Source organism: Toxotes jaculatrix, chromosome 19 (genome assembly GCF_017976425.1).
Source record: "Toxotes jaculatrix isolate fToxJac2 chromosome 19, fToxJac2.pri, whole genome shotgun sequence".
NCBI lineage: Eukaryota > Metazoa > Chordata > Actinopteri > Toxotidae > Toxotes > Toxotes jaculatrix.
Genome location: NC_054412.1, coordinates 16,443,130 through 16,466,423, shown reverse-complemented (window position 1 = coordinate 16,466,423; position 23,294 = coordinate 16,443,130). Strand labels below are relative to the sequence as shown.

General features: G+C 41.1%; 2 protein-coding genes across 2 annotated transcripts; both read right to left on the bottom strand.

Moving 5' to 3' along the window:
• Nucleotides 1-4,351: 4,351 nt before the first annotated feature.
• psmc1b (proteasome 26S subunit, ATPase 1b) lies at nucleotides 4,352-11,168 on the bottom strand. The gene is made up of 11 exons (XM_041064548.1): nucleotides 11,141-11,168; nucleotides 10,567-10,620; nucleotides 10,000-10,096; nucleotides 9,582-9,706; nucleotides 9,299-9,484; nucleotides 8,929-9,057; nucleotides 8,618-8,714; nucleotides 6,961-7,150; nucleotides 6,225-6,376; nucleotides 5,702-5,856; nucleotides 4,352-4,702 (listed from the first exon to the last, which is right to left on the bottom strand). Exons 1-11 carry the CDS (start codon nucleotides 11,141-11,143, stop codon nucleotides 4,568-4,570), a joined length of 1,323 nt encoding a protein of 440 aa, XP_040920482.1. The 5' UTR covers nucleotides 11,144-11,168; the 3' UTR covers nucleotides 4,352-4,567.
• Nucleotides 11,169-15,344: 4,176 nt separating this feature from the next.
• kcnk13b (potassium channel, subfamily K, member 13b) lies at nucleotides 15,345-22,979 on the bottom strand. The gene is made up of 3 exons (XM_041064549.1): nucleotides 22,643-22,979; nucleotides 17,925-18,712; nucleotides 15,345-15,500 (listed from the first exon to the last, which is right to left on the bottom strand). The coding sequence occupies exons 1-3, from the start codon at nucleotides 22,977-22,979 to the stop codon at nucleotides 15,345-15,347; spliced, it is 1,281 nt and encodes a 426-aa protein (XP_040920483.1).
• Nucleotides 22,980-23,294: the final 315 nt, after the last annotated feature.

The window sequence follows — 23,294 nt, the reverse complement described above, 5'->3', positions numbered from 1 at the left end:
ATATGTTATTGCCATTCTCATGAACCGTGAGCCTCCCTCACAGTAAGCAGTGCTGCGAATGTTTGTGTGTGTAGACTATTATGATGTAAGTCATGTCAGGATAAGGTCCTTTAAGGAAAGCATGGATGAATGTTTCTAGATATTACTGTGATTCACGTGGATGTCTGCCCTATTTAATCACCTACTAGAGGCTGTATTCTTCACACATCTCGATACCCGTGTCCTTGTTTTGTGCATCATATGCTGCAGACAAACATAACTTGCAAGAAGCAATATGTTTGAAGTTTCTTTTTTAGGCCTCTCGAGGGCTTTTAGGCCAAGTTAGGTGAAGCAACAAATTAAAGTTAAGCCTAAATAGTTATTGAGGTGTTATGGTTCATATAAAAAAAACCCCACACAATTAACTTCAAGTAGGCAAAGGAAGTACATCTGAAACGAGCCATGACCATCCTTCTTATCACTGTCATAGCCAGGAAGAAAGAAATCCTATATGTGAATGGACAGGGTAGGCTAACTTGTTTGTCTGGATTTTAGTAATTGTCATTCATGTTGAAAGACTGGAAAGACCTCTGCAAATCTATCCTTTTTGCACTGCCTGATAATCATAAAGCCTATTATAATAAAAGCTACCACCAACCAAAACTTATTCATGTGAAAGGTGGACATTTAACAAATTATTTCTATCATAAATATAAAACAAAATTAGGCTCCAAATTAAAGTTAAACTTTCATCTTTTTTGATTCATTTCCATGACCATAATCTGTTTTCTAATAAATTTATTTGTAATTTTATTGCCATATGTAACAATTTAATTAAACTCATTGGCTTGAAAAAAAAAATTCAGACTGCGCCTTTAAATTGAGGCGGATAATTGTGTGAATCCAGTAGAACAGTGAATATATCTCTTACATAAAAATATACCAAATCTCCAGTGGTGCATTTTGAAGCTGCCAGCCATCCACCTGGCTTCTTATTATTCCAGATAGAGAGTTGGATTCTCCCAACACGGGGCACTAGTTTTCAGCCGCGGAAGGATACCTCTAGTGTAGGACGCAGCCTGGTTGACACTGGAGAATTTGCTGTGCCGGTGTGTGATGTCGTTTCTGATTGGCCGCTGCAGACCTGCAATATTATACTCCATGTGTCGGTCGCATCGATTGGCTACACGGGACCTGCATTGCACCAGGCAGTGGCACTCGATGGAAATATAATAAATATAAATACGGGAATCTTAAAAATCAACGCAGCTTTCAGCGTCGTGTTTCCTCTGCCTTGTTATTGTCTATAATTATTTAGATTTTTGAGGTCGAGACGGTCGGAAAGTGCGACAGGTTTTCATTGGTGCGGAGTAAAGGTTTGATAGGCTCCATATGGGAAGTGCGCAGACTTACTATTGGCTACTACAAGGTCTGGTAGGCCTACGTGAAATTAACAATGAAGCATGGAAGTGTTGCTGCCTAATTATTTAGGCGCAACACAACTGGGTTGCGTTGTAATGCGGAGTTGTGAACGGAGCTTGTTCGTGGCGTTATGTACTCAAGCTAAGAATATGTCCACCCCTTGTAAAAAAAAAAAAAAAAAAAGAAAGAAAAGAAAGAAAAACTATTGTAGGTAGACTGACGACGCAAGATTTGGCACAACAGATAGCATCGCAGTGTTGTCATAATACTCTACACACACAAACAAGTGTACGTGTATGTGCGTGAATATACACGCACACATTTCTGTGTGTGTGTGTGTGTGTGTGTGTGTGTGTGTGTGTAAGTCCTCCAGACTGTGTGACTGTGAAGTGTACCTGACAAAAGCACCACTCAGTGGACAAAGTGTAGAAATCACGAGCAGTTGTTTACAGCAGGCAGGCAGCAACACGGAAGAAAGATGCCACACACTTCATTAAAACAGTGCAGATTATGGGCCTTAAACACAGGCTTTACCATACGCACTAGACTCTAAATCACTGAAATGTGTAACTACAGTGTAATGGCTTGCTGAGATGTTCCTCCACCCATATTTGTTTCTAGTTTGATTAAAACAAAAACAGCAGGTCTGTATAAACTTCTGAACAAGGCCTCACAAAGTGTTAGTAACTTAGGTAGTTAGGCGATCAGTGTGTTACATATTCAAGGCTGTAAGAGGAAGCCACTGTTGTGAACACTAAAACTATAAAGTAAATATCCCACAACCCAGTGCCTTCAGTAGATCTGTCATATACAGGGCAGCTGTCCACTGGAAATAAGTACTGCTGATATTGCATATTAGTACTGTACCTTGTTTTAGTTTCTTTAACTACCTGTTTCATATTTATGTGCACATGTGATATATTCACATTGCTTCATATACATAATCATATGAGAATGTTTTCCTTTTGAACCCAGGAAGAGTAGTACTTGTAACACCTAACAATATTTCTGATATCTGTAAAGAGCTTTATTATATATGTACAGTGGAATCCAAAAGTCTAAGACCGCTTAGACTGGTCTCAGACTTTTAAGCAGCGACTGTATTTACTTATTTATTTATTTATTTTGCAAAATGTAGAAAAACATCTCTGCAGTTCAGTCAGAGACCAGGCTGTTTGCAGTCGTCTCATCAGGTCAAGTAACTCTAACTCAAGTTGAGCTGTTTCATTTGTAAATCTACTGGAACTAATCGGGACTTCTTACTGAATTTGTTCGCTGCCTTTGTCCTGTTTAACAGGAGAAATAGCTATTACATAAGCAGAGATATATTCCTCTTTCTGCTTTGCGTTCCTGTCTCTTCCTCATGCACAGATTTCTCCTTCTTTTATTGCTGCACTCTTTGCAGCATCACAGAGGTGAGAGGACGGGTGTTGTTGTTTATAGTCTCGGGACTACATTTCCCTGCAGGTGCGGGGATTTGACATGGCAGAGGTATGGTCACAACCCCACTTTTTTAACTTTAGCCCTCTTGCCGTTCTTTTAAAGGCTGGATGAAATAGGACCCTCCTGAGGTATCTGATAAGGCCATAATTCAGGTTACGCTGTGGATTGTAAAGTCGTCTTTTGCAAGTTATTTGTCTGTTCGTGTGTTTTGGAATTTATTAATTTTAACATTAAGGCTATTATTTGCTTTTACACAGAACTACATTAACTAGAACACAGTCTGCACACATTGTGATTGAACTATAATGTGGATGTGGCATTTCAGAGAATGCCAACACCATGGTCAGGCCTGCCGTATCATCCCCCATCAGTGTCTGTGCGCTCACGGGGGCGGTTTAGAAATACCCAGCCCAGAGTTATCCTTAAGCTGACAGGGCAAATGCCTCATACGCACACTCTCTCTTCTTGTAACCCTCCCAGCCTTTCAGGCCCAACACGCCACGCTTGATTTAAATGGGCTTTTTTTTCTTCCATTTGCTGAATGTGCTGCGATGTATGAGCTGCAGTTGAAATGCGTGACTGATTTAATAAGGAGAGAGTGTTTCTGAGGAGGGGGCTGCAGTACAGCAGCAGCTCCCGTTCTCACTCGAGCCCAAAGATGGCCCTGTAAAGTGGTTCGATGCTTTGCTGCATGGGGCCACTTTCTGCTGAGCACTGAGTTACACATGGCTCTACATCAAGAGGAATTAAATCAACGCTGCTGTTCTCCACATGTCAGACTGCAGCAAAGGCAGCTTAGCTGGATTTACTTAACTGTGCTGTAATAACTTACAAGGCTGATTTGAATACAAGACGGCAAAATCAAATCACAGACCACACTCATCCCCCTTCCATGGATATGTTATGTGCAGAAACATGCAGCAAAACTCTCTTTGACTTCTCTCTACTGCTTAGGACCATTTCCCTTTAAACACTTAAGAGCGAAGCATTAGTGCATTGACATTACGCAACTCCTGGAGGAAATGTCCGAGTAAAATGCTACGCTCAGGGTGTTTTATCTCATTCTGTAACCCGAAGATTTAATTATGTGCATATGTGCTGTTGTGATGTGTGTGGGAGTCATATGGAATATTCTAGTAATTAGTCAGTTTCTTTATAAGGGAGGGAACGTGCAGTTCATTCAGGCCTTTGCCTTGCCTCTGGCCTCTGGAAATGACAGGTGTATCATGGTCAGGAAGCAGGCGAGGAGGACAATAAGACAGCAAACATGACTTTGCATATTGATACGATTGATTCTGTTTGTTGCACCGAGGGCGACTGCACAGAGGCTGAACTAATTGAATAATTCATGTGATTAATTATCTCAAGATATTACAGCACAGAGATGAAGTAAATATACAGGAATCTAATAAAGAGCAGACGTCAACAGATGTTGCTTCTGTACAAACAAGATTTTAGAGGGTGCTGTGAGCCAAAATGCTCCTGCAAATAAAGAGGATAAAACTGATGAAGAACATGGCACCGCCAGGTATTTTTATTCTCTTTTTATTTATTGTCTTAACACAAAACAGGAATAGGAGAGTGGGATAAGCCAGACATGACATGCACAAAATATATCAAAACTCTCTCTGGGGAGACAACAACTCAAATGCTGCTTCCTCTCTTTCACACAGCGATAGATAGAGGTGGGGTGAGGGGAGTGAGAAACACAAAAGTTTGAAGGTTAGAGGTAAAGCCCCTCTGGTGTGCCCTCCTGCTTCTTGTACAGAACGTTTTCCTTGGACTTCTTGAAGTCTTCGTTGGTGACTTTCATACGGCGCTCTCGTAAAGCCATGAGGCCTGCTTCTGTGCAGATGGCCTGGAGGACACAGTGAGCAGAGAGGAGAAAGAGAAGAGTGTCAAGCTCAATCTAGGCTTTGTTAAATATTTGTTTTGTTAAAAAAAACAACCGCTACTGCTGCTTTTTGTTTCTGCAATAATAGGACGAGTGTCCAGTGACATTTTTACTGCATTTCTACAATGCTTTGCTTTGTGTTGTCAGTTAGTCCAACTTTTGTATGTTTAGCTTTCTTGCTTAACAAGGCCAACTAGTAACTCAGGCAAAAAAAAAAAAAAAAACAACAGGGAGGGAAACTATTAAAATGTGGAGACTGCTGATTTGGAGGAATAACAGAAACACTTTTAATTGACCTAACCATGTTGTATTGTTCACCTGATAAACTTCTTTAACACTAACAATGTTATTCAAAATCAAAAAAGAACTGGCCAGCTAATGTAAACGATTGACATCATTAGTATTATATGTAAAAGAGAGTAAATCTACATAAAAGGAACCATTTAAGCACGGTAGAGTATGCTGAAGCCCACTCAAAGTGTCATTCTGTAACATCCCACATGGGGGCAGTAGAGTTGAGTCAGTGAGAGGCGGAGATCTTAATGCACAGTAAACTTTTGATCTATTTTAATGGAGGACTCGGTGCAGTATTAAACAAGTTGACACTAGAATGATTAAGAAAGTCAGGCCTTATCCTTTAAACAGCTCCATCTAGTTTGCTCTCTTCTGCCTCAGTGAGAAGCCGCTCACTGCCAAGACAGTCAGAGAACCAGGCCAGAGCAAATAAAGAAAACAGCCAGAGCTTCTCCAGTGGCAGGGTGTTCCATGCTGCTTAATAACAAATACGATTACATGTGTAAAAAAGGACAGAGAAAAAAAAATTCTCCCTATGGCTGGAAAATGTTGTTCTATTGACCTACTAATTATTTACAGGATCCTTTCTATTCTAAAGGACAGTGTGGCAGGTCAGACAGTGAGACTGGCTGCTAGGTTTAGGAAGAGAATGGACAGTCTCGCTCTAACCTTGATGTCTGCTCCTGATAGGTCGTCCTTAGCCAAGATGAGGTCATCAAGGGTGACATCATCTGCTACTGTCATGCGGCTGGTGTGGATCTGGAAGATCCTCCGTTTGGTCTTCTCATCTGGCAGGGGAAACTCGATCTTACGGTCGATTCTCCCTGAAGAGAAGGAGAGAAGGAAGAAATGTGACAAACTGAGGTAAACTAAGAAGTTCTCTGTGTTCTGCCAATTTTTATTTTTGACATTTTATTCAGAAGATTTTACTGATTATTTTAAGAAATTTTAAGGAAGCACCTCAGCCAATTTTGTACTGTTGTGTTTTTGTGAGTACATTAATGTCTTTTATACAAGTGACCTAATTCAGTTCCAAATGAAAAAAAAACTGACAATCTTTCTACTTCCTGCCATGACTCAGCAAAGTACAACCATTTCCCGAATGCTAGTCAGGTATACTATAGGTACGCGAGCTGACAGCTGCTCAGTTACAGACGCAGGCAGAGTCAGACCAAATCACATTCCTACTGACCGGGTCTGATGAGAGCTGGGTCCAGAGTTTCTATCCGATTGGTGGCCATGATGACTTTCACGTCTCCCCGTGAGTCGAAGCCGTCCAGCTGGTTGAGCAGCTCCAGCATAGTCCTCTGGATCTCCCTCTCACCTCCAGAGTTAGAGTCATACCTACGCAACACACACAGGACATCGACATTTATCTTAGGAATTTATGAAATCCACTACATCGCCCTATATCTTCCGGCTCCAAGGACTTTAAGCTTGTCCATCACGTAGTCTATCACCAACTCATTTAACTGAGCTGTCTGCCGTCTCTTCCATGAGAGGTAAAAAGCCAGTGCAAGCTCATTTATTATTAAGTCAGTCAACATCCAACCTAAGTCATGTACCGGCTCATTCATTTATGTTTGCAGATATGCTAGCCAACATTATTGTCTTTTTACACTTCTGACAGGAATGAAAAACAGACTAATAAAGCATTTGAGTTAGATGTACATTTGATTGATAAACCTGGTATACTGTACAGTTTAATATCCTTAAAACATTTAGAAATTTCCCAGGAAGAAACATACTTTTAGTCAGATGATGAAGAAAACCTTGCAGCAGTAAATCATACTAAGGCACAGCCAGTTGTCACGCTGACTAATCCGACACCTTGTCATCCACTTCTGACTCCTCAACACCACAGGTGATATATCATCACTGCTCTGACGCTCCCGGTCTCAAACAGTCTTAAGAAGACCTCTGTGTACCTCTTAGTGCCGATGGCGTCAATCTCATCGATGAAGACGATGGAGGGTGCGTGTTCCTCTGCCACCCTGAACAGCTCTCGGACCAGCTTGGGCCCGTCTCCCAGGTACTTCTGGATCAGCTCAGAGCCCACCACGCGCAGGAAGGTGGCTGATGTCTGATTGGCTACAGCCTTGGCGAGCAGTGTTTTACCTAATACACGCAGAAGAACAGAAGTAAGTCAAGTAAACACACTTCCACACATCTAAGTATACATTTAGCATGAAAACAACTGAATTCCACAAAAAAACATCCTTGTCATTGAGGCTCTGCACACTGCTGTTTTTGTATTCTGTCTAATGATATTCAAATGAATGTGTGTGAACATTAAGTATAAGTTGAGTGGAATGGCAACACTATGGTGAAGAGCTGGTAAATATAAAGTAATTTCTTGTGACTTTTGAAGAGAAAAGGCTCTGGTGGCTTCCCATGCTGTGTTCTTTCTGTGAGGGCTGTTCCAAAACCTTCAGCTTGTGTTTCTTAGGTAGATGCTGAGATCTGCTTTCTGTAGTAGAAGTCAGCCTTTTTTCACTTTCTTGGACCAAGACGCGACATTTCTATTTTGTGGAATCCATTCTTCCCTTTATCTGTGCCATGCCTCCTGTGCTAAATGCTGCTCCTTTTTTCTCTGAACACACCTTTGCTAATTGTGGTTAAAGAGCTTAATTTTAGCATCACTTCAGAACGTGTTGCCAAAAGGACTCTGGCTTATCTAGATGTTGCTTTGCATACTTCCAGCACTGACTTTAGGGATAAAGTTGCTGGTAAGGTTTTCTTCTGATGGCTCTTGTTTGTAGAACCTGTTTGTGCATCAATACTGCACAGTGGAACAGCGCACAACCACTCCCGTGTCAGCTAGACCTTGCTGCAGCTCCTCTGCAGTCATATAGGGGGTGCAGTTTTTTGGTGTCCCAGATTTTGTCTCAACCTCTACAGATCCATCTTAACTGCCATTATTCATTGTTGGATATTTCTGAAGAAAATCTGAAGACTGACTTTTCAAATCCATGGCAAAGGTTGACAAGTCTATGGCTAACTGCACTTCTTTGATGGAACTAGCTACACCATAATCTTTTTACAAAGTTGTTTTCAGTCATAACTCTGTAACATATTATGGAGCACTTTTATCTTAGAGGCTGCAGGACGTGTGTGACAGTCACCACCTTCCCTGTTGTGGTGGTGCCCTTTAAAAAAAGGTTGTGAATGGTCCAGATAGATTTTGTCAGTGATGTCAGACTGAGGTAGCTACATCCTCATCTTTGGACTTCACTTGAAAAAGTATTAATGTTACTGACCGGTACCATATTATTTGTAGAACATAATTATCTGCTTCATAGGAATTAATGGGTGTGAAACTATTATCTATGAATAGTTGATAATTAAAATTCAAATTAATTCTGGACAGTATGAACTGAGTTATCACGTTTGTTCAGCCCTCATTAAAATGGCTTCAAACCATTACAGTGCTGCCATATTTCACACTTTCTCTGGTGTAAGGCAGAGTGGATAATGTAAGTTACATGTTGGAGGGATATTAGCATCGTAAAACCGTCTTTGCTTTCTTGCTATTTTAAGAGTTTTAGAGACACTGTTGATAACATGTTTAATGAAAGTACTTACCTGTGCCTGGTGGTCCATACAGGATGACACCTTTGGGAGGCTTAATGCCCATCTCCTCATAATACTCTGGATGTGTAAGGGGCAGCTCCACTGACTCCTATTAAAAGCAACAGAAGGCTAAAGTTAGTAAGTTGGATTTTCTTAATGAAGCTTAATGAACAAACAAACAAATTCCTGTATTTCTTGCCTCTCGTTGTTTCACATAATATTAAAATGAAGACTTCAGGCTCAGGAAAACTTACAACATGTTTGTCTCCTCATGACACTGTGAGCATTGTGAACATTGTGAGTGCATGTGTGGTGTACTGTGCCTTGATCTCCTGGATCTGATTATCTAGTCCTCCGATGTCAGCGTAGGTTTCTTGTGGGGCTTTCTCCACCTTCATCACTGTCACCAAAGGATCAGTGTCATCCATCAGCACCCCAATCACAGCATGAACCTACACATATGCAGGATACACAAACACAGAATATTTAGTAAGATTTTTTTCAACAAGTTTAAAGGCAGCTGATATTTTTAAAATAATCTTTATATGAACCAGGGAATTCTGGAGTGCCTGCTGGCTCGACTGATGGACTGTTAAGTACAGCTGGTAGTTAAGAAGCCACAATTCTGCAATTATTTTTGGTGAACTGTCAATCATAAGCAGACAGCTCTAAGCCTAAAATAAGAACTGTTACCTTGTGGTTGAGCAGGACAGAGCAGCCTGGCTCCAGTAAATCCTTATCCACGAAAGACAGGATGCTGACGTAGTGCTCTGATCCCACTGAGGTGGAAACAATTGCATGGTTGTCATCAATGATTTCCTCCAGGGTGCCTACAGACATGGGGGTCCCCCTCAGGTCATCCACCTTTGACCTTTCCTCCTGTTAAAAAAAAGGCAAGAAGTGGCTTATTTTCCCTATGTTTTACCCAAATGTGCAGCACAACAACATGTGAGGTACTAAGGCCACAAAGGCTGACCTCCTGTTTCTCTTCCAGGGGTTTCATCTGCTCCTGGTTCCTGATGAACTCCTCCTCCATCAGTAGGTAGTCTTTGATCCGCTCCTGCTTCAGCAGCTTCAGGCGGCATTGAGTGTGAGGAGTGACTGAAAGACAAACAAATGCCAGAATTTGTAAACTTTCCATTAAGAAATTATCTAAAAACAAAGGTCATGCTGTAACAGCCACACTTTGACTTGACAGTCAATATCATGCATTTTCTCCTCACCATCTACATCAGATCGTTTTACTCTCTCTTACTTTGTCTTTTTATTCAATAATGCAAGCAGTTTTACAGTCTCTCTACCAAAGATGTCATGATTCACAACTGTACAAGTAATACTTGTACAGTCTTGTATTTTCTATTTCTTTAGAACTCTTTGTTTTTGCAGTTTCTTACCCAATGGTAGTTTGCTGGCAGCATCTGGTCCCTTGGTCTTCTTCTTTTTCTTTCCAACTCTGGTGGGAATTGGAGGCTCATACTTCTTTTTCTTATCCTTCAATTAACACACAGTGCACATGTAAGAAAAGATAAGAGCCAGAAACACATGAACTACAGTATTTATTTTTCACAAACATTTAACAAAGAAGTTTATTTGTGTGGCTACATTAGTCAATACGTCCTTGTTTATTACCTTCACACAAGTAGTTAATTGTCTTTTTTCCTCTTTACATACAGTGGCCTGAGGTAGATCAGTGCTTAACACAAAACGTGTGGCTGGCCAGTGAGAAGACCATTTTGACTAAATATGGGGTAATTACTGGGAGATGTATCACATATTGCTGATCTTGTTGCCACATAAAACCATCCTTTATATCTGTTAAAACATCAAAACATACCAGATTTGTATGCAAATGTAATGAATATTTTCAATACTAAAATCTGTTGCCAATAATGAACGAGATCGTTGAAATGATCTGGCTAGCAGGAGCAGACGTCAGCTAGCAGAAGCTGTGTTATTTTCACCTTGTCATCCTTCTTGCCTCCCCCTGGACCGTGGCCTCCACTCTGGCTTTGACCCTAAAAGAATTACAAATATATTAATTATGCTGAGAAAAGAGTAGCAATCAGTTAATTCTGATCGTTACAGACAATGATTTCCCTTCCAGTAGTTCATTAGCTGAACTGTTTACAACAAAGTTAGCTCACATCATGAGCTCGGATAGCAAAATTCAAAGCGTCAGCTTTTATTAGTGGCAAGAATTGTAACAGTGACACCGTCATACACGAAGAAATATCACTAACATTAACAATAAGGGAAAAAGCTGCCTCCACACCATGAATGACTTGGCTGTTAAGAGCAAGGATAGCGACGACAGCTAACCGAGAAAAAAAGCTAATGTCGCTAGCCTTCGGCTGGTAGACTGTTGCCTATTTTTAATTCTGTTGTTACTTCACAAATACAACATAAAACCATCTGAAAATACACGACAGCACGGGTGTTAACGTTGCAGGGTATACGAGTAATCTTATATTGGCGAATAATACGTTTTCCTATAATAAATATACGAGCCGCTGAGAAAATTGCTTGCTCACTTACCATAGTTACTTGTCGCTCTGTGGTGACGTCAAAGAGTACGGCAAGACTGAAGGACAAAAATCTCAGGGGTTTAAAAAACGCCCGTCTGTCGCCGGAAAAGTCCTCCGTGAGGCCACCTGTGAGTCATAAGCTTTATACAGTGCTGTGTGGGTTTAATTGTATATTTAACCAATCTTATTGTAATTATATAATTTTAATAATTATTATTATAATCTTAAATTAATCAGTATTTTTAATGCAAACATTGGTTACTAATATGAGTTAAGTAGTAGTAATATAGGACCATGCATTGTGTTTTAAAGATGAACAGTGGAGACACAACAGTGAATAACTGACCAATTTCTAAACACCCTGACAGTAGCCATGATTATTTTGTTGGGGCATTTGTGGACATTAAAATAAATCTTTGTTCAATCAGAATAGCCCATTTCAAACACAAAATCTTTATGCTCCACTAAACTGTATGGCAATGGACTAACTTTAAACATGTATCGTTTTATGATATCATACCTTCATGTTTTGATGCTCCAACTTCCAGTTTGGCTTCCACAGTTGTCTGCATATGTACAGATGTCTGTCTGAACTCATTGGACTAGCACACTGTATTGTGTTTTAATCAGTTTTTCTTTATAGTTTATTGAACACATTTTATTGAACATCACATGTCGTGTTGTCATGGTTGATAATGCATTACTGCACACTGTAGCTTATTATTAATCATATAGGTCATCAGGGCAAGTAGTAAAGCAAACTGAAGGTCTTGACTTGGGTGCTCAGTAGTAAAGATGATGGAATAAAGCTGCAGTAATAATACTGTCATTCTTTAATTTTGTTTCTGACAAAATGCATTATTTGCTCTGCATATGTTTGACTAGCACCGTGTGCCACCTGGGTCTCACAGCCTTGGTTTTCACACAGACTTTTTAATTGGCTTGCTTGCTATTTAACCTCCCCTGTCACACTCATGCTCATGATAAATCAATAATTATGCACACAACACTGACAATACATTCCTTCCATCCTAATTAATTCATTAAAGTAATTAGCTAATTGTGCAGGGATGCCACTGTTTGTGTACTTAATCCCTCATGTCTGTATATGTGTAAAGCCATTACTTGACAGCAGCTGACCTTAACAGGACAGTATCACGTACCTACTGTTTAATGTGAGATTTTAAGGAACTCTACTGAATATATGATGCATTATATAACCCCATCAGGAGCTGAAAAAAGTTCAACCCCTTGGCCCCCAGCTTGAGAACCACTGCATTAGACTAACTTTCAAACTGTCTCCAGCCCAGCGGATATGACAGCGGTGTCAGTAACTCTCTGGGAGTTGTCGTGACTCAGAAAAAAAGCTTTAACAAAGAGTCTTTGTACGTCTGCATCCATCCGAGTCTCACCTCTAACACACACATATGTATTTGTGCACGCATAGACACACAAACAGACAGGAACACACAATCATTTGTTCAAAGCTATTATTATCTGTGTAGGCACAGCTTCTCTGACATATTCTCTGATTCTCTATAAACTATTTTGTGTGTGTGTGTGTGTGTATACAGCATGCATGTGCACGAGCACTGGCAATGGCAAGGCAACATCTTTCTAGTTTGTGTATCAGATTTTCTGTCTGAGGGTGAGATTGTCTCCATAGCAAAAGTGGAGGCTGTTAGATTGATGCTATTTTTGTCTGTTTCATTATTCTGTGTAAGATATTGGATTTCAGTATTTAGGGAACTGTTCATGTCTGTGTTATTTTCTCCTTCTCTACTTTTAATGAACTGATTTGCTGATAATGTACGCGACATCTCAACGTTGGTGTTGGTGAGAGCAGAATGTTAACATGTAGGTTACATACACTGAGTCAAGTATGCTTGTATATAAAATGTAGTACCTTGCAATGTCTGGAACTTGAAAAAACAATTAAATTCACTGAAGAACTGTTTTAAAATGACAAATTTCTCTCTCAGGCCACTCTCTCAGCCCTGCGCCCTTAGTTATTGTTGATATTGTTGTCAAACTTTCTGTTCTTGCACATTTACAGTTTACAGTGTTAATGGTGGTAATTTTACAAATAGAAATTCTTCGTAATTTTTGAAGTAATATGCCCTTGCTTTTAGACAGAGGCTACACCTGCTTGCTTTGCTGAAGTTGCTGGGGTAAAAGTGCAGCACTACTAATGTTAGCCTCATCTCTGATAGCATCCAGGACTGGCTTCCACACAGTGGAGAAATACTACACAGTGGAAGTGCTTGTGCTAGTGAGTGCTAATGAATAGGATCTTTGGCCTTGGTGGTAATGCTGAATTACTGCTGTAGGTAGTAGGACTGTTAGGCAGACATGCAAACGGCAACAATTTACATTAGAACACAAAAACTCAGTTTAATATACTCTTTAACTTTTACTTATGTGATTTTGATTTTTGAAAATGCTACAAAAAGGCGCTAGTTTTTCTTTGATTACAGCCCCATGCATGCTCAACACGTGGTCTTGCCAGTTACAGTAGCTAAGCTATGACTGGACAATTGCTGTGTAGGGGAGGGGTTTAGAAAATGGTCAATTACAATGTGTTTCTTTCTTTTTATACAAATACATTCTTTACTCTGCATATGTTAAACTAATGCTGTGTGCCATCTGGATCTCACCTCCTCCTTCTCATATTATGAAGCAGATGACTCACAGATACAATATTCTTACAAACATTAGAAATCATTCTAAGAAAAAATCATGGCAACTCACAAAAATATTATAGCACATTCTTTCTTTGCAGTTTTGCTAGGTTGTCATTTTATCAAGACAGCTCCAAAGGAGGTTATCTCTCTGCTCGTTTTCCCTGTAAATCAGACACACTTAAGTAACATATCCAAAACCTCAGCTGGTGACACCAGGTGGAACCTGGAGGATTCTCACCCTGTAATTTCAGCGTCCATGTACAAAGAGCATGAAGACGACTATACCATCTCCCTAAATCATGCAAAAAGTACAGTCCACAAGTCATTCTTGTGCTTGGCTGTTTGCAGTTTTCACTTAAGTCAGTCACTCCACAGTCTTTCTGTCTTTTGTCCTTTGTGTTTACTCCACTTGCTGTGAGTCCTAACTACAGGAAAATCATAAACCTAACACTGCTGAGCTAAAATCATATAATAAGCCCTGGAAGCATTTGTTTCACTGAATTTTTGATCAGTACCAACCAGCTACAGGCCTAGACATCAGGGTGTGAAAATGTCCTCATGTCTGCATCTGTGCTTGGATAATGTGCAGCAAAGCCTCAAGTAAACAGCAGCCTCACATAATAGGTTTCATTTCAGAATCAGAATACTGCTCATTCAGCTTTAGCAAGTTCTGTTTGGTTTGTAATGAGATTCTTTTTGGAGGTTTTGTCTTCTGTTTGTCATGATAATGAATGAGAGCAGTGCCAGAGACAGAGGCTATTGAGAAGGATATAATATGGTTGTGAAACATTTGTCTGAATCATGACTGATGTGAATGAGAGCGCCATTGATTGTCTGATTGTAAAATTATGTATTCTGCATTGAAGGTAAACATTCAATTACACATGAATCGGGCTTCTTTTTCATTTTCTACATGACACTGAGTTTTATGTAATAACTACTGTTAGACACAAAACCAAGAAACACCCATTTTATTAAAGCTATTTTTCCTCTCAATAATGTCCTTTACAGAGACAGATACAGTACGGACAGGGGTAGAGTCATAGTGTGTATTAGTAAAGTACTGCCGGTGAGTGGAAGTTGTGGTTATGTGTGAAGTAGCATGTAGTGTGCATCAGGTCTTTAAAGCGTAGATACAAGGGCACCAGGCAGGCTTCTTTTTTTTTTATCACCATGGAAACTGAATTCCTCATGAGGGAACATACCAGCACTCTGAGCCTGGTCCAGATGTGAGCAACTCCAGCAACCTATCATGCATCATTCATGTAGCCGTGTTCTTGACAGGAAAGTGGGCTGAAATGGGTTGATTCTAAGCTGTAGCTGCTGAGGGGGCTTTGGGGGGGGGGGGGGGGGGGGGGGGGCAGCCTGCTTGTCGATGGTGAGGATATATTGTGTAGTCATAAATTCAGTCTTGTACACCACCCAACTCATTTTTCTTCAGGAAGGCAGTCCTCTGTGCCTGATTGTGCTTGCTAGCCTCATCCTCTCAGCCTTTTGTATCCTTTGAAAAAAAGATTCACACTGTTTCCCCTATCTGTCCACACTAGTTTCTGCCAGCCGGTTGTTCATGATGCCAAGGGCGCCCACCCCTCCTGAGAATCCATTCTGACGTGAACTGGAGCTGGACTGGCGCGGGTGCCCGATGGCCATCTCCGATAGCTGTTTCTGCATAATAGCCAGATTCACCTGCGGGGAGCGGAAAGAGATAGAGAAATCAACAGGAAATATTTGCCTTCTGTGTTTGGAGGGGCTACGTGCAACCTGTGAAGCCTTATGAAACAAGAGTTAATACAATGTGTTGGAACATCTGATTTCACAGGTGTGATACAAAGGCAGCAGATGGTGTTTCTCCTCTCCTTTGGTTTGTCGATTTAAGTGAACAAAGACGACAAATACTGTACAAGTGTGACTGGCAGAAACCAGATTTACTCTCCCACACACTAGCCTTCTTCATTTTTCACTCAACAAAGCAATGTGTGGAGAATGTACACAAATGATGTGTAATGCTGTTTTATTTGTGCTCAGTCGATATTATATCAAATGAGATGGAGCAGTTTACACACACTTATATATATATTAGCCACGCTATGGGCATGGCTCTAATGATGGCATTGTCCGTACACCACTTTGATCCAGAGTGAAATATCTCAACAACTAAATGGCTATCCATGTATCCATGAAACTGTACCAAATTCCAAATTCCTGCCTCAGCTCTACTCGGTCTTAATGCTGATTAGAAAATGTTTGCATGAACTAAGAGAGCGGTCATGGAACATTATGAGCATATTAGCATGCTGATGTGAGCATTTATCTCAAAGTGTCACTGTGCCTGAGCGCAGCCTCACAGAGATGCTAGCATGACTGCAGACTCTTTATGGGAGTCAGTTAAACTTGAGATGACCACAAAGTATTTTGAATGCATAAAGATGTAAGATCACAGTGTACAAACTCCAGTGTTATATATTATTATGTATTATATAACATACTGAACAAATCAGTAGACCGCAATTCAGAGGTCTGGAATTACACGCATTTATATTTACATAATACTCATTTGCCAGATGCTTTTGTCCAAAGCGACTTGAACGTGAGGGACGACACTAAAGCTCCAGTACAGTAGGAGACCTTGAAATATGTACTAAGTACTGAATCTATTCAATAAGACAAAGTGCAAGGAGATCAGATAAAGAAATGCACCAAATGGGCATAGTATGTGCTAGTTAGGCACGTTAGGGTGTTAGAGGTGTTAGGAGAGGACATGCTCTCTGAAGAGATGAGTCTTCAAGAGATCCTTGAAGATAGAGAGGGATGCCCCTGCTCTGATAACATTTGGTAGCTCATTCCACCATCAGGGAACCACAAACAAGAGCGGCCTGAACTGTAACTGCCATGTGTGCAGGGATGGCAATGCAAGACGATGTTCCTTGGAGGAACGCCGTGGCCAAGTGGGAGCATAAATGTACCTAATGTATGAGACGTGTCAAGGGCAGCAAGTCTGTAAGAGAGCTGGTATCAGCACCAGCCGAGTCACGTAAATGGACTTGTTAGGGTGTGTAATACTGAACAGTCTCAGCAGAAAGAGCATACAGTAAGCCCTGAGGAGAAAACATGTTAGCCAGTCACTACCTGCATTACTTAAAGCTAAACTTACTTACTTAAAGCAGAGTTTTTAACACTATTTAGGGTTGTAATGCCGTTATTTACAAGGCTGCCAGTTAGTTTGGTAATATATAAAAGTCAAGTGGGAGAAGGTGAAAGCTTTTGTCTATGTCAGACTTGTGCAGGGCATAAGGCTATTTCCTGGAGGCAGTAACTGCTGGTATGAACTTGAATTCGAGTTGAACTCACAAAAATAGTTGAAATAATTTGGTCCTTCATTTTGGGCCAGCACTAATTATCTGGAAGTGTAAATCACTGAATGATATCAACATGTTTGTTTGTCCGTATGTTTGTTTAGTTTCTGTGTTAAGGGTTTGACACCAGTTTTATCACATCTGTGCTATAGCATTACACCATTTAGTCTTTTATCAGTCAAAACCCTGCAACTCTTGAATCAGATCATCAGCTGTAAAAATCCCTCTTTTTAGAGTTTAGAATAACCCTCGGGTGAGTGAGCATGATTTTGATATTCAACAGCTCACACCGCTCACTCCTCTTGTCTCAACAGTAGGGTAGCTGTTATGGAAATGTACACACAATTGGCACCTCTAAGTGTCTATAAGAGCCGTTGAAGGGGTGATAGGAATGGAGTAATGCCATTGGTATTCAGAAAAAAATGTATGTATAATATTTACAATTATTACAAATATGTTAATATGAGGAATCTCTGCGTTGGCAACTGTGCTGCCATAGAGCATTAAAAATTCAATAAAGCTTATAATGATGGAGATGACTGGGAGCGGGGTGAAGAAGGAGTTAATGACTGCAATAAGCACAACTAGAGGGAAACGTTACCGGCTAAATGTGTTGTCTGATGCTCATGTGAGCTGTTAAATCAAATTACTCTCGGAATTAACTGAATATCTTGTGTGTAATAACACGTGTGATTACATTAAACATGTGGAATGTTACGCAAGCTGTCGCAACTTGCTCTAGGGCTGCAGCTCTCACCTTATTGGCTGCTAAGAAGTCCCTCATGGAGATCATCTCCCCGGACATCCTGCGGCCCGTGTCAGTCTCACTCTCGTTGATGGCGTCTGTCTCAATGGAGGGGTCTCTGCGGGTACGCAGGTGACCCGGGGCCACCACGTTTCGTCGGGGGTGCCGGTGCGGGTGGTGACCCCTTCTGGGGAAACAGCAACGGCAGGGGGCTTCCAACCTCCTAAGCAACCAGTTGAGAACCTGCTTGATGACGATGGAGATGACATTGAAGAGAGAGTAGATGCAACAGACGCCAGTCAGGATGAAGAGGAAGTTGCCCAGCCGGTACGCAGCTGTTGCGTGGCCCTCGTAGACAACTCGCTGGCTGCTCACCATGTCTCCAAAACCAATGGTGCTGAAGGCCACAAAACAGAAGTAGAGCGAGTCTAGGTAGCCCCAGCCCTCGGCTGCCGAATACATCAGCGAAGCGCAGCAGGACACCAAGATGGCTGCTGCTCCCAGAATGAGCATGACACAGTAGACTGAGGGCTTCCAGCCAGCCAGATCCTCCCCTTTTCCTCCTCCACCTCCAGCCGCACCACCTGCTCTGTTCCCTTCAGAGACCTGCCGGCCATTTTGTGGAAGCACAACCTTGTTATGGCGTCGTTCATGACAGGACTTGAGGACAACGGCGATGACGGTGATGACACGCTCCAGAAAGAGGTTGAAGAAGAGGATTGTGGCTGCGCAGCCAAGGAGGCCGTAGAACATCAAGAAGACTTTTCCTCCAATGGTGGCAGGAGTGGTCATCCCAAACCCTGGGATAATACATAAAAAAATATTATGTAATAAGAGGAAAATTCGTAGTCAACCTGGTGTTATTACAAGATAAAAATGAAGTGAATACTAGGAAGAGTAGCTGAGCTTTTTCTGTCCTCGGTATGTACAAGTTCCTCTGAATAAAAGGACAGAATAAAATAATTATTTTACATAAAAGCATTACCTTCACTTGAAAAATACTTAGTCTTACTCAGTGCCTCCATTTTTATTTCACACACACACACTTCAGTGCTGTAAGTAATAAATGAATGGATTATTTGTAGAGGAGATGAGGGTGGTCATTCCCTCCAGCTGCTTTAACCCACCTTTAAAACCAAGGGTTAGGGTCACCCTCTCTGTGTCATTAACAAAGATGGCGAATTACTGATCTCTTCTCCTTCTACATGAAAATTGTACTCACACAACTGCTTCAAACCACTGAGTTGCCATTGGCGATGCGCTGTCCCTCTCTCTCTCTCTCTCTCCCTCTCTTTCTCTCTCTCTTTCTCTGTCTTTCTGTCATTCACACCCACTGAGGTGTTTTGAGTTGAAGAACATCACTGCAATCAGTCCCAATGTGTCAGTTTGTCTAATATTTCACTGTGAAGCTCTCACAGTTATTTGGCAACTAAAAGACCCAGTGGAGTCGTTTCACATCTCAGTTTGAACATTTTCTCATCTTTTCAGAAGGTTCGAACCCATTTAACTGGTTGTACCCCGAGGGGGACTGAGACACTGCTTGTGTGTGACCTCTCCTTTGTCCCTTGAGAACAGACAGATGAACAAAATGGTGGTCAAAGTGAGAGGTCTTTCTATTGACTGAGCCAGTCTCAGTGATGGCTCCTCTTCATCCCTCATTTAACACTGAAAGCTCAATGAAGCGCCCTCTGTCTCTCTGCTCTCCTTTTTCAGTTTATTGCGTACATAACATTGTTGAAAATTTGAACACATAATCGTTGTGGCATTTACAGTGGTAGTGTTTCGTTTGTTTTTTTGTTTTTTGCTGTGACTGTTCACAGGTATAGCAGCTGTAAATTCTTACAACACGGAAGCTCTTTTCTGTAGAAAAACAAAGATAATTGTAACTGTATCTTGGGTCGTGAAAAACATACTCAGCAGCATGACTAATTGCCACTGTGCCACAGACAGGCTTCTTGTGGAGGATTTGATTGCCTCCACATTCAAATTGGTTCTCAAGGTGCTAATTGAGCTGGAGTTTTCTTTCAAACATGGCAATAAAGCCAAATGGCCTGGTTTTTATAGATGTGTTTTTCCTTTCTTTCTTGTTTTGTAAGCCCGGTTAAATGTGATGTTGATGAGTCATTTAACCTGTTTAATAAAATATCCAGCCCATGAAAGAAGGGAGAGAAAATACTGAGCGACTGTGTCAGTAAGACATCTGTGTCAGGATGGCCGTGGAACAGAAGCTGTGAACATAGTGGATGTTAATGAAGGTGCTGGGTTGTGTAACACAGACCTGACTTTTCAGAGCCAGGATCACTGCTTACCTCTGTATCCAGTCTTTGTGTTAAGCTAAGCTAACTAGCTGCTGTTTTTTTTTCTCCTGCTCTGTATGCTCATTTCAGTGTTTTCAGTACCAATATCCTTGGTGCTACTCAACATAGACACAGTGGATTGTCCCAGATAATGTAATGATAATGTAGGGTTATGCAATGGCCACCAGTTTTATTTCAATATTATTTCTAAGAAATATGGTCAGTTTGGCATGGCAGATGTGTACTGCAGTACGAATGCACTGTGGCCACTTTCTCTATCGAGAGAAGAAGCCATTTAGGCTTCGTCTGTGAATTTGTAAATGAAACACATCACCATAGTTGCAAAATTAACCAAGAATCTAAAGGTAAATTGATTTAAGCGGCATAATGTATTTTGTGTTTTCGCAATAGAATTTGTGGTTCTGTGATTGGATATTTTTTTGCTGAAATGCACCCTGGGAGGCTTTGTTAACTTCATCCCTTAAGTTTTCTTGCGCACAGAATTGTACCTTTTTATCAATGAACCTTTAAACTTTTCGACTGATGATTTAACTGGGACAGTTTAATGCCCATCTGAGCTGTAGAAGTGCTCCAAGTGTGAGTTACCAGATACCACAAACGTGCTCATATGCTCTGACTGTGTCTGACTGTGCATACTCTAATAGATGCTTTAGTCTTCCATGTATTCATCTAAGCTCTGACGCACACAGTACTCTGAATGATGATGCATTTGTTAAGGGCGTTCTCTAGAGCTATATACCTACTCCAAAAACCAAGAGTGTTGGATAAAATGAAGATGAAAAGGATGAAGACTGATTTCTTAGATTGATGTCACAAAATTAAATATTAGAAAATCTCTGTCTCTTCAGACAGCGGGATTCAGAGTAATTACTATAATACAGCTTACAGTGTCTGTGCAGGGGGTTACAGCAATGATGACATGACAATGCAGCTGTCATTTGTAAGATCAGCGATGCCGTCTCGTCACAATTACAGATCAGTGGGTGCATTCTGACTTGCACTGTTATAACCGTCAACTCAAACTTGTGATTGTAGAGTCAGTGATTGTGATTTGCCAGAGCATTGTCTGCATTCATACGCATAACAATGTGTGATGACAATGTGCTTCTTCTCTTAGGAGGCTACTTGAGTGGAAGGTGTGATGACGTTCTTTATTACTTAGTCAGAGATCTCAGAGGAGAGTCAGAGACCTCTGGGATCATTTGATCAGTCTTGCAGTCACCTCTCTTTTTAGGCGTCAATCCGTCTAATCAATCTAGGCAGGAAAAAAAAAGGAATGAAGTTGTGAAAAAATGTGATCAGTTTGGAAAATGGCTTGACAAACCCCTGTTCCCTACACCACCATCCCTCTGATTAAAATGGCAATGGCTGTGCCAGTCGTCTAATCAGAGAGCCTGTCAAACTGTCAATCTTTATAAATGAATTCACTCCAATCAAAGAGGCAGCACTGGCTCTAACCTATCAGGTACTAGGACAAAAAAAGAAACTGTAAGAAAAAAACAAAGTGTGAAAGTACGAATCAGAGGTATCAACAACAAAAGATTAATAGGTTTATTATCACTGTGTATAACAGTGAGATTGCCTGAAAGGGTGGCTCTGTCTGCCTGCTCTGCCTGTTATACTGACACTTGCACCTCTAGTGCTCTCAGACAGTCCTGGACACAGCCTGCGCTGAAATGGAGAACTGATTGCCTGGGACAAATCTTGCTCTAGAGCAGGCATTATGTTTTTCTACTTTCTTTTTTTTCCCTTTTTTCTCTGTGGAGTTTTGTTGAACCCAAAGACATAGACTGTTGGTGCTACATCAAAAATAACCAATGCCACAAAACTGATGCTGCCTCTAAAATGAATGTTTACAAGATCAGAGAGGATAATCTGTCAAACACAGGTGTGATTAATAGCATTAAATATTGCTTCATTCTGGTCACCTACACAGCCACACATATCCAGGACTCTGGTAATCTGTATGCGCGATTACAGCTGTGCTTTTCCCATTGTGACAAAATCAAAATGTTTCATGTGAAGAAGTCCATTGCACACAGTGTACTTTGCTGGTTACTGGGCTTCATCTGTTTTGTGTGGAAGTTAGAAACCTAACTTGCTTTCCAACACCTTTTCAGCACAAAATAAAATGATAGGATATAAATAATTTTGCCATTTTGACTAGGGAAAGTGAGTAACTCGTGGTGTTGATATGGGTGAGTTTGTTATAGTATTTGCAAAAGATGGGAAATATGAAAAGACAATATCTGTGACACAGTGAGTCACATTGTAGGGAAAGCAAAGAAGCTGTAGTCAAACGCACGCAACAGAAAACATACACACCAGTTAATATCTGATTATCCTCAAATCGATTTTCAAATGAATATGTTGTCAGGAAAACTGCATTTTAACACCGTGTCTTCATCTCACCAATGGTTGATACCACAGTTCCCACGAAGTAAAAAGCGCCGGTGAAGTCCCATCGAGGTCTGATTGTGTCCACACGGATACCGGCTACGTTCGCCTCCTCGTAGTTCCTGAGGAAGTTATTCAGGTCCTTCTTACTCAGGTTGTACTTCTGGCTGAAATGCTCGAACCTCTGCGCCCAGCGCTCCTTCGCCTCTCGCTCCTTTGGCTGCTCCAGTGCGGAGAAAACCGCGGCCCCACAAAAGAGATAGATGATGATGAACAATGCCAGTAGAAGGAACCTCGCGTTATCCTCGTTTATTGGACTGGAGCCGCAGCAGCAACCGCTCCTACATGCCATTATGTTGCCGTGGTGCAGTTGCAGTGAGGGACCTGTGGCATGGTCTCAAATAAAAGGCACAATCTCCGAAAGAAACGTTAACTATTTTTCTTTTAACAACAGAAAAGTCCTGCGGAATCTAATTAAATGATCAGGTAGTCTATAGTCGAATGGTTTCAGGCTGAGGATTTGGCATTTCGCTCATGAGCATCTGAATAATCCAAAGTCCAACCCGTTCAGCCAAACGCATCCTTTGACGACCTCTCAGTTCATCTCCACCGGTTACTACTCTTGGGTCTGGGTTGCCAAGATGCTCAGAGAGGAGGAGAGAAGCGC

What these genes read in the sequence shown, in the direction of transcription:
- kcnk13b (XM_041064549.1), bottom strand. Translation starts at nt 22,979, where the DNA reads ATGGCATGTAGGAGCGGTTGCTGCTGCGGCTCCAGTCCAATAAACGAG. An exon ending in AACTGTGGTATCAACCATTG is followed by an intron (nt 18,713 to 22,642) that starts GTGAGATGAAGA and finishes GTATTATCCCAG; the next exon opens with GGTTTGGGATGACCACTCCT. An exon ending in ACTTCTTAGCAGCCAATAAG is followed by an intron (nt 15,501 to 17,924) that starts GTGAGAGCTGCA and finishes CGCTCCCCGCAG; the next exon opens with GTGAATCTGGCTATTATGCA.
- psmc1b (XM_041064548.1), bottom strand. An exon ending in GAGGCAAGAAGGATGACAAG is followed by an intron (nt 10,097 to 10,566) that starts GTGAAAATAACA and finishes TGTTAATTGAAG; the next exon opens with GATAAGAAAAAGAAGTATGA. An exon ending in ATCAGATCCAGGAGATCAAG is followed by an intron (nt 8,715 to 8,928) that starts GCACAGTACACC and finishes TGCTTTTAATAG; the next exon opens with GAGTCAGTGGAGCTGCCCCT.